At 46.2% G+C, this 11,628-nt stretch overlaps 1 protein-coding gene across 1 annotated transcript in view; it reads left to right on the forward strand.

Moving 5' to 3' along the window:
- Arid1b (AT-rich interaction domain 1B) overlaps nucleotides 1-11,628 on the forward strand; it is a 283,138-nt gene that overhangs the window by 201,039 nt on the left and 70,471 nt on the right. The window contains 1 exon segment of the mRNA XM_040728432.1: nucleotides 4,256-4,345. Coding sequence (XP_040584366.1) covers nucleotides 4,256-4,345 — 90 coding nt within the window.

Genomic DNA, 11,628 nt, shown 5'->3' on the forward strand with positions numbered 1-11,628 from the left:
ATAAGGACATATGTAATGAAAAGGGGGAGCCCGGAAAATAGAGCACAGGAACTAACTCTGGAAAACCTAGTAGGTGAGACTCTGCTTTCGGCTGTATTCAGATCACAGCACAGGTCATTTCCTGTTGGTTGTGGAAATACATTAGCTTTCCGTGGCTGTGGCAAATCCCAGTGTGAGTTAACAGGAGAAAAGGTGAGTGTTGAACCGTAATTGGGAAGTTTAGATCTGTGTTAATTGCCTGTTGTTTGGGGCCTAAGTTGGGCATTGCATCATAATGGGAACACAGGGTGCTCCTTTGCTGGTGGCCAGGAAGTAAAAGAAAAGAAGAGGAGGCATACATGTTAGGATTCTCTTGTAAGCCATTATCCCAACAACCAACTCTTACTGTCCAGACACTTCCCAGAAGTGCCATGTGCCAGAGACCAGGTCTTTAGAGCTTGAGTCTGGTGAACATTCTAGGAGGATGGCTCAGTATTTACCATGGAATCCTGAGAGCTAGAACTAGAGTGTCCCCAGAGCACACTGAAAAGCCAGGGACATGGTAGCCCACCGGCACTCACAGAGAAGGAAACAGACCGGATTCCACAAGAAAGTTGGCTATCTCAACCATCTGAATTGCCGAGCTCTGAGAGAGACTGCCTCAGGAGATGGGTAGAGAGCAGTCAAGGAAGATGCCTGTGTCTGCTCCCGCCTTCCACATGCAACACATGCTGGCCCTACGTGCACATGCCAGCTGTTTTAATTGAAAATAAAACACATAGTAAGGAGTGAAGCCCTCCGGTACTGAACAATTCCTACCCATTCTACGTCAGGTCACATCATGGGTGAAGTCCGCTGTGGAGGTCAGACTCATGCAGGCACCTCCCTTTTGATGGGGTCCCCGTCCACAGGCAACCCTTCCCTTTGTCACAAATGGCAACCCAGCAGGAGGAAAGTCTGTCACCCTCCTGCCTGGTTCTTTCCTCAGTGAACGGAGGTTGATATGAGGACTTGGCTTTCCTCAGACTGAAGTCAAAGGGGAAAGAGGGAGGAGTTGCCATCAGCAGATAGATACCTTGTGGTAAACCTCATAGGCAGGATCTTCTGATAGACGCTGAGATTAGCCGGTAAAAGTTGCAGAAGACGTGGCACTTAGATCAGCCTCAAAGGGGAAATGAACACCCCCAAAAGTAAGCATCAGCCAGATCAAGTAATCGATGTGAACCCTGGAAATGGAATGTGCTTGTGCCCCAGCCCCATGGAGAAAGGGTGAACAGAGAAGGACGTGGCATTTCCCACGCATGTCCCAAATTGCATGTCCTTGTTTTCAATGATGAAGATGTCTCACCCAAGTCCAACTGGGGAGCATCAGACAAAACAGCTCGTAGGTACATTCCAAAGTGTGAAGATAATAAGAAGAAAAAAGACTGGACTACACTGAGGGGACAGTAGGGGGCATAGCTAAAAGCAACATTGGGTGATCCTAGAAGCAAGACATTTACTGGGAAAATTGACAAATTCAAATAAGGTCTGTAGATAGATCCCTACATAACTACATTGTAGTTGTATAAGCTGCATCCATGAGGGGAAGTAGAGTTCTGGATATAAGATAATATTGTACTTTTCTTGGGGTTTTAACTCAACAAAAGTAGAAACTAAAGTAACTTACTGGTGTCCTGCATTAAACTGTTACATCCTTTACACAAAAGTGTTTACACCACTGTTAATGAATAAAGACATAGCTGTAAATGTTAAGGTTCATTCTCACTTAACAGTGGTATAATTACAAATACAGATGAGGGCAGAACATGGAGCATAACCAAGGGAACAACCCCGTGGTTTGAATTATGGCTAAAATTGAGTTATGGAGGTTGGAATTGCTCCTAAGGTCGATTTGTTTACCTTACATGGCTATGCCCTCCTTGGAAATAAATAGCAAACTTTGAGAGGCTTTACTTAAAATTAGCATGTACAGAACCCCACAGATTTGAAGGTATTTACTTAATTCAGCTCATCAGAAGGCTCTGGATTTCCTGCTGTGGACTGTGGACACCGGAGTTCTCCTGTGTTACATTTCACATGTATGTTTTCTGGATCATCTGCTGTAACAGTTTTTATCTCTTCATGTGCACAGGATGCTATTCCCAAGTGATCGATTACATAATAGTTATGGAAGGCTAAGTAGAGAGGGAGAAAGCGGAGAAATTGAAACAACTTGGGTTTATTCAACATTAAACAGCTGTTTATTTTCTTAAAAGGGTAAATTTCATGCGTGCGTTCTAAGTTGCTTTGAAGGGACACCCCCCTTACATTGCACCCGGGAGCCCACAGCAGTGGTTGGCGGTGGCAGCGTTGTATGCATGATGGGATGGATGGGTTTCTTGCAGCCCTTTTATGTTTGCTCGGTGCGTTGCATGGGAGAGCAGTGCCTTGGGCGTGTGCAGTGGAAGCCATACTGCCCTGTGTTGACATAGAATTGCTGTTTGTTTTCTCCACATGAGCCTAGGAATCCAGCCTGTCATGCAAAAGCAAGCATTAGAATGTAAGCACTTGCTGTCTTGTGGCAGCTTGTTCCCCAGTGACACTCTTAAAAGTCCGAGTTTGGCTGCAGAGTGCTTTAAATTTCTAAATGGACTATAGATTAGGGCCATGGGGCATTTCATTTCATACAAAGCATATAACCCACAGTGGCTGCAAAGTAATTTTTGTAGATCTATAGCCACAGCGATGTCCATTGTTTGCCCTTGGAGTTGTTTTAGACCAGGAAGTTGAATGTTTTTACTTACAGGTAATTATTTGGTGCTAATATTAGGTTACTATAGGTGCCTAAGATAAAGCCAGTTGGAGCACACAGTGCTATTTGTCTGGCCTTCTTTGCTATTGGCTGTGGGTTCCTCTATGGACTCTGCACTGCTCAAGGTATCTTGTGAGTGTGACAGAGGAACACTTGGAAATATGTACCAATTCATATTCTCTGAAAGCAGGGTGCCTAGGCCCCCCAAAAGAACCTGAGGCTTGTTTAGCAGGCATGCTTTTATAGCTGTTGCCTTCTCCCTGCTGTGGAAATCATCTGCCTTCCTTTTGCTGTCCTGTGCAAGCATTAGCATTAGAGTCATCATGAGTGGTCATCCCGAGACCTCAGGACTGAGAAGCATGGTTGTGTGTCACACAAACTCAGTGGGCTGACTTGGTGGCAGTCTTGAAGCCATTCGTTTCCATTTCTATTCATCTGTGTTTCTTGTCGGTAATGTATTTAGCTATGGGAGAACAGGACCTGTGAAATCCAAGCCGTAAGCATAAGATGCCATGGTCACATGACTATCACTCACAGGGATGTGGGGAAGTTATGTGTGTCTTTGAGGGTGTCTCTCTTATGTTCCTTGAAACTGAGGGAGAAGGTAGAGCCGTGAATGCTTGGGCCTTGAGGGTGGTGCTAAATTCAATACTTTTTAATCTTGCCGTATCTTAAGTCTCAGAAATGTATCTAACCCTCTGGGCCAGGAAGTGAGCTAACACTGTCAAGTACCTTGAATGATGCTTAATTTCAGAGTTCTGCCTCAAGCCTCCATACCATCTGAGTCTCTTTTATCAGTAAGATGAGTGTCTTTTCCTTTACTTTGTATTCTGTGATTATGAGTTATTGTATATTCTTCATGCTAAGGAAGGTATTCAGGAAATTAAAAGACATGATTCTCACCTCAAGAGGCTTACATTATATGGGAAGAAGCAATAGAATGAGCATTGAACAACTGGGGAGTGAACAGATACATTGCAGGGCGGCGCCCCCTCTTGGGTGGGAATGCACCTCCTGTTTTGTGACTTTAGTGGAGGGAGGCCTTCTAAGTGAAGGTGAATCTCTGATTGCTTATTAGAAATCGATGTTACTGTATTGATCGGCTGCCACAGGTGAGTGAATGCCAGCTGTTTTTTATTTCTGTCCTGTGGGGATGAGTTCAGACTCAAGCACTGTGTTTGGTTGGCTGTCCTGGATTTGTGGAATGAGGTGAAGGGTGTGTTGGATTGCAGCCATGTTGATGCCTCCACGAGTTTGATAAGTCATTCAGCAGTAGATTCTTGGGTTTTGTATTTTTAAGCAGGGTTTTGGTAAATATCTTTGTCTTTTCTTCTTTATTTTACACAGATGAAACTATACTTTTTGAGCTCTTGTCTCTGTGCTTTTTGTGATCATAAAAGTGAATTGTTAAATGTATCCTGGTTTTTGTGGTTGCAGTATTAATCCAAAATATAAATCCTTGTTTTTCCCCTTGTTTTACAGGCAGCCAGATGCCTCCCCAACCACCAGGGAGCCAGTCAGAATCCAGTTCCCATCCTGCCCTGAGCCAGTCACCAATGCCACAGGAAAGAGGTGAGTCTCAGGGCATAGCCACACAGATAGTGTTTCCTACCAAGTAAACACGAGCTTTTCTGTAACAGCAATCATGAAGAAGAGTCTTTCTTGTAGATTGTGTGACATTTGGCAGAGGGCAACCGTGAAACATCATCTGTGTAGGTTCTGATACAATAATGCCTGCATTTGTGTGTGTGTGCATGTGTGTATGTGCATACATGTATTCATGTGTGTGTCTGTGGCTTTGCTGGGTGCCCCGTGTCACTCTACCATGTGTTCATAATGCCTGGTGTCCTAGGCTTATCCCTTGGTCCTCTTGTCTTCAGTGAAGGTGCAGTTGCTGCTGGAGCAGAGGAAAGAGAAAGGCAATTTCAACACAGATTGGTATGAATAAGAATCACTCCTGGGGCCAGGAGTGATTTTAACCTAGTTCAGTATGGACCAGGATCAGATGGGTTACCATTTCTGGGTGCTGGTACTCCGGGGAGATTCGTAGAGATGGCTTTGAAATTTCAGGGTGGCTGGGATTCATGCGCACATGGTGAATCCCATTGTGGGGTCTGCCCCAGATTTCTTATCGGAGGCGTGGGGTGGCACAGTCGTCATTGTGGACAAGCTCTCGGCTGTTGCCAGTGCCGACAGGGTGTGGAAGGATTATGGATCATTGGTCCTGACTTTTACCTTGGGTCTGTAGTTGGGCTGGTGAGATGACGATGAGAGGAGTCTTTCCTGCATTGGCATCTATCCGTGCTGAGCAGGGCATAGAGAACCTCTTGTTCGGAGGCCCTAAAATACTAACAAATACGAAGTACAGCTCACTAACTGGCAGAGAGAAGCCCTTGCAGCCCCTCAAACAGCGCTTCCTCAGCCCTTAAAACTGGTAAGATTTGAAACCTAGAAATGCAAGCGTGACATCTGGGGGAGCCTGGCTAAATCAATTTGCAGGGCAGAGTGTAGGCATTTCCCCTGCCAGGCTTTTATTGTGTTTGTCAGTTTTTCCCTGTTACCCTCAGTGCGGTTTGGTTAATACACTGGATACACAACCATTTCCTTCAAATAGCAAATTAATAATTAATTTTATAAGTAGCTAGTACTAAAATGTTTTTTATGAGCATTTTCCCTAAGCCTCCTTCTCTGAATGAGTTTTGGAAACATAGACAGCTTCCAAAAAAAAAAGCAAAATTTCCTTTTTAAAAATTAGCTATTATGTTAAATAATGAACTGACATGATTTTCCTTTAAAAGTAGGTAAAGGGGATTAAAAAAAATAAGTGTGTTATTTGTTAAAATTTAAGAAGTGTTTGCTCCTAGTATCATTTATACAATAAAAACACTGTTTTGCATATTTGATACTTGGAATCTATTTTCAAAATGTCTTTCTTCAAAACCACAGATTTGGGCAAGACCAGATAGGAGCATAGCTTCTCGGCTGCTCGGGGCTGAAATAAGCCAGTTGAGTGGGTTCCTTGCACACTTGTTCTAATGAGACGAAGGTGAAGTCGTGAGATTCCACGTTCTGCTTCCTTGCATGCACACTGGAGACATGCTTTCTTTCATGTCGAGGACTGTGTAAACACTTCCCTGTACAGGCCCACCAAAGGATGTGGTGGCCCCTCCCTTGGGGAGGGCAGTTTTCTGAGCCCTACCCCAAGTCCCCGTGACACAACAGGGATATCACAGTGTCCTGGAGCCAAGAGGTTGAATGAACTCTTTCAGCTCTTTTGTCCTGATGTCACCCCTTCTGCTTGACCCTTACGCTCTTCTTCAGTAAACCACCTGCCCTGTCACAGGTGCCAAGGTCCGACTTGGGTCTGCACAACTATCTGCAGGCCTTCACGTTGCCCACAAACCCTGACGGATGAGTTTCTAAGTTCTGCGGTCTCTACTCCTTCCCCACGTCTGGTGGCTCTGTCAAAGGGCGTAGGTCATGAAGCCCTTCCCCGCGTTGTACTTATATGCGGTGACCATGACTCACTGCGGCTTTGTATTTTCCTGCTATAGAAGGAGGGTGTTGGTGCCCACACACAGATATCACAACATAGGCTACAGAAAGGAGAGAAACACTGGTGTTGATTGACCTCTCATTCATTTCTGTGGCAGTGGTTCTCAACCTGTGGGTCTCGACCCTTAGGGGTCAAACGACCTTTTCACAGTGGTTGCATATCAGGTATTTATATCATGATTAATAGAAGTAGCAAAATTGCAGTTATGAAGTAGCAGGAAAATAATTTGGTGGTTGGGGCGAGCACACCATGAGGAGCTGCATTAAAGGGTCGCAGCGTTAGGGAGGCTGAGAACTCTGGTCTGTGGTGTCCTTTCTACAGTTTCACCTATTTCCAACGTAAAACTCATTGATACTTCACCACTGAAGTTTTAATAGCTGAATAATTTTTTTAAAACGATGAAGACTTGGTTTGTTATTCTGTCATAACGTGTGTTTGCCAGCCTTTGTTAGTGTGACAGAGACCCGGTGTAAGTAATTTGACAGGTGAGAAGACTTATTTGGGTCTGGGGTTTCAGAGGTTGTAGTCCAAGATTGGCTGGCTGCATTGATTAGGGCACAGTGTAGCGGTCACTCACCCCAGACACCTGGGAAACACAGACAGACTGGACAGTGTCACGCGCAGTAGTCCCTCCACAGACAGGCTCCCAGCAACGGGCTTCCTCCAGCCAAAACTCACTCCCTCCCCCCCCTCCCCCAGTTCCCATCACTGCCATCAAACTATGAATCTGCCCATGGATAAGTTATTGATTAGCTCAGAGCCTTCATGATCCAATCACTTAATCCGTGACTGAATCTACCTTAGGAGCCAAGACCTCAACACAGGAGCTTTTGGGGGACATGTCATACTTAAACTATAGCAACACGTCTGCTGCTGGTTCTTGTTTTAAACCGTCTTTCTGTAGAGCCCGTGTAACATCGCGCACATGCAGTCACCTGACAGAAGGCTTAGAGTGCTGGGAGTTGCAGCAAAGAAGTTAGGCAGGCAGTGGCCTCGTTTCTTTTTCTTTTCGGAGTGTGTACATATCCAACTTCCTAAAGAGTGATTTGAAGAGGCTTATTAATGTGTGGTCCGTTTCTCAGGAGGGCAGAATATGGAACAGTCATCTGAGTAGATAAATAAGCATAATAAGTACTAACACTAAAGTGATCACATTTTTAACCCCTAAAACACGTTAAGCCTAATGAAACTAGCAAATGCCCTTCTGGCTTATTGGATCAGCAATTAGGGGAAAACATTGAGGGAAGCCTTATTTATTTGGACAGATGTAGAGAGGTCAGAATTAATTTTTTGCAAGCCTTTTAATTGAATTCCCTTTCAATTTTCACAGTGGTATCTAGTTAAATATTCATGTTGATGCTGGTGGTTTTCTGAAGGACTACACTGCACTGGATTCACAAAACCAACACGGCTTATTTAACCCTTTTCATCTCTCGTGCCAGCAGGGACTTCCTGAGCATAATCCCACAGTATCTGAATAATTAGAAGGTGGTAATGAGGATTTAATTAGTCCTTGAGATAGGTTGGAACAGAACCCCTAAGAACTTTTCCTCTCGGACACGGATCGCAGGCAAAATTGATGGTGCTGCTGGCTGTGACTTGAGCCAGTTCTTTGAGCCCTTGTGAGAGCATCAGATTGACGCAGGAGACATCCTGGGTGAAGCTTTCCAGAGCCATTAGCAGCGGCCCCAGACTTCATCTTTTCTCCATGCCGACCTACATAAAGATCTCGTTTTCTTCTCCCTGTTCAGAAAGATGAGTTGCCATAGCAGCCTGAGTGTTAGCCATGCCTAACTGAGGACCACTCGTGCTGTAACAGATACCAACATCAGCCGAGTCAAATCAGTACAACTAAGAGAAAAGCAGTGACAAAGTGTTGCGTTTTTATAAATTTCAAGTATTTGGTGTGGTCAGACATCATAGGGTCTTTGACTGTTGTTTGAAACTTATCCCTGGAATTTGATCTTCGCAGCGACGTTTCTCAGTAACTGCATTCTAGTAACAAAAGTAGTCTGGTACCCAGGAAAGCATTGACAGACCGGGTGTGGTATGCATTGAGACGCCTTTGTGGACTGCTGCAAAAGGAGATCAGGGCCCAGGCAGTTATGACCGGCCCTTTAGTGCTTAGTCGTCTTCCCAGCCAGGGTTTAGGTGTGTGTTTGCACTGGTGAGCAGGGCGTGTCTAGATTGCTACTGCATTCGTCTTACAATGCGGTTCTTACGCGTTCCTCTATCAGCTGTCAGCGCACATCAGCTTCTCTTCCACGTGAGCAGAGCTACTCATGCAAATCTCAGTCACACTGTGCGAAACAGACCTTTCCCATACTCTGTGTTTGTGCACATGTGTATACAGATGCCCTCCTCAACAGCTTCACATCATAGCTTTTAAGACAAGATCTACCACCAAAATAGGAGCTTAGCAGTTTACCTCTGCTAACTAGTGAGCCAGAGAGTTCTGGGGACCCACTCTTTCCACCACCCCAGTAATAGGAGTGCAGGCGTCTGCCAGCTCAGCACCCATGGCTTCTTAAGTAGGTGCTGGAGACCCAGACTCAGGCCACCCAAGCCAGCTCCTCAGCTCCTTTCTTGTATTTTCTGATGCCATGGCATGGAAAGGAGATCTCTTGGGGTGAAAGACTTTTTTTTTATTGGCCTTTAATCCTAAACCACCCCCACCTGCACCCTGCTCTCCCTCTTAGTGGTCATGGAGTTCCAGTAGCTCTACCTTGCTAACTCCCCACATGAGCTGAGCAGCCAGTGTCTCCAGTACCTTCAGCAATCTGCAGCTCTTCTTGCTGTCTCCAGCCTGCCCGTCCTCTCTGCTCCCTGTGCTGCGTTCAGAGCTGGCCTTCTGGGAGACTTGGTCATTTCATCTCAGTGTCCTTCTGTTGAAGAACTGATGTACTCAGTTGAGGCTCCTTCTCTGAGCAGACCTGTCCTCCATTTCTGGTCCCTCTCCACACCCTGTGTCACAGCTGGCCGCCATGCTAGCCCTGTCTTGGAACCTCTGTGCACACAGACTGTTCTGTGAGCTGCCAGTATCTCCTTGCCCGGCTCTCACTAACAGTCAGGTTCAGATCAGTGACCTGTGTTTACCTTCAGCGTCAGCGTTTGCCATGTGTGAGGTAAATGAAGAGGCCCCTGTATGGTGGGCCTGCAGACCCCTATTGGTTGGATGCCACAAGCAGAGGCTGGCAGCCCTCTTGGTCACCCACAGGTGGGTGACTCTGAAGCATCATAAGCCAGAGCTCCACTGGAGGCCAGGCCTGTGGCCCCTCCTCCTCAGATCCCAATGTTTCATACTCCATGTGCAGACTCCTTTTTGTCTGCAGACACCAAGGTCTGGGTCTAGTTGCAGACTCTACCATTAATGATCTTGTGACCTTGGACATTTGGTGAAATCTCCTTGAATATGACATGAAGGTCAGAACACCCTTTGGACACACTGCAGATAGAGAAGACCTTGTATTGGAAGCGGTAAGTGCAAGGCATTGAACATCATGCAGGTAGCTCGAATAAGATAGACTGAAACCGGCGGAGAGCGTCATTTGTTTCTTTTTGGATGAAATTAAAATAGTTGAGGATGCTGTGGCCAAACGCTTGTGTCTTTCCACACAGCAATGCACCCACCCGCGAGGCCCTCAGCTCTGAAGAGAACTTTTGCAGTAGACATTTTCGTAGAGAAAGGGTGAATATTCCATCACCGTCTACCAGCTGGGTGATCAGTCTGACCCTCCCCTGACTCTAATTTACCCAGTGATAGATGATGTCAGCTTGGATGTAAGTCAGCAGCTGAGAGCGGGTGGGGTGGCCAGGGGTGGCCTAGCGGCTGTATGGAGCCTGTGTGTAAAACTCTGCCGGTTAACCTAATGGCACAGCTGGCACAACACGGGGGGGGGGGGCCGGGTTAAAGCCATGAATGGGCCATTAGTTTCCGTCTTCCTCAGAGCACTTCATGTTGTGAAGAGAAGCCGGCAGCCAGATAAACACTGGCGATATTAAAATGTAACAAGAATGCTTCTTACGATCTGTTTTTCTCTCCAGATGGGAATGTGACACCTATTTGTGAAGAGAAATAGCATGTCTGCCTTTCTAGTTGAGACGTTGTATGGAGGTGGTGACGTGTGTGACCACTGACACACATGTGGTTTCTATTGAGCGGGCTTGCAGAAACAAGTAATTCTAAGGGGCGTTTTCTTTTTTTTTTTTTTTTTAAGCAGATTTTAAGCATGAAACTAGATTGCCCCTGTGCCAAAGGACAAGCCTGCTTGGTTCTGGTGGATTCTGGATCCTTGTGAGTCTTACAAGTGCCTCTGTAGCTCTCAGCATCTTATACTACGTCCCTTGGTGAGGCCGTTGAATAGAGTGTGACGGGGCCAAACTGCCGCATGAGCAGTGCTCTCCTTGGTTTCCAGAACTCTGCCGTGTGAGCCTGCTGCTCTCCTTGGTTTCCTTCCTGTAGAATGAGCCATTGCTGGGTTTTTACCTGACCCCTTTTCTCAAACCAGCTTTGCAGAATTTGTCATCACCTGAATAAGATGATAGACGTTAGAAGCCAAGACCCTAGCTAAAATTCCTTCCAGTTTACCTTTGGAAATCCCGTCTTCACACATAAGATGACACTGAAGAGAACGCTAGGGGATCTTTGATCTTCATACCTTCAGAAAATCTTGGCAGATGGCTAGCCACTGATGTCTGAGGTCCTGAGATTAGCAGAGTTGCAGCCTGTGCTCCTCACCTGGAGTGTCGGTTCAGGCTCTTGACAGGAATTATTCATTCCTCTCCCCTCTGCCTGTCACCCCCAACAGCTTGAGTCATGGACCACCCAGACCTGGTCAGAACTTAGCTTATCTGACCCATATTGTGGCCTACCAGTTATTTCTAGAACCAGCCATTTGGAAGGGGTTTGTGCTTTCTGGATAGTAAAGTAAGTAAGGCAGGACACCCTTGAGCTCTAACTGACTGTGGAAAGAGAAATCAACAGACAGGCCCTAGGGCCACTTGCTTCCTAGGCAAGGGCCCAAACTGCAGGCCACAGGTGCCTGGGGACAGCATTCCACCGGGGGAAGTAACCACTCACAGGGACTTAGAATGTGGTTTGCCTTCAGTGGGGAGTAGTTTGTAGGGGAACCTGGCAAAGAGATGCATTAGCACATGTCTGGTCCTGTGGCAGGAGGTAAGTGGTGGGTTGTATGTAAACGCTGGAGTAACAACAGCTGTCTGTCTCTTCCTGAGCCTCGTGTGTGTGTGTGTGTGTGTGTGTGTGTGTGTGTGTGTGTGTGCGCGCGTGTGTGTGTGC

This window comes from Mesocricetus auratus, unplaced genomic scaffold, assembly GCF_017639785.1.
Source record: "Mesocricetus auratus isolate SY011 unplaced genomic scaffold, BCM_Maur_2.0 Super-Scaffold_100018, whole genome shotgun sequence".
In the NCBI taxonomy this organism is placed as follows: domain Eukaryota; kingdom Metazoa; phylum Chordata; class Mammalia; order Rodentia; family Cricetidae; genus Mesocricetus; species Mesocricetus auratus.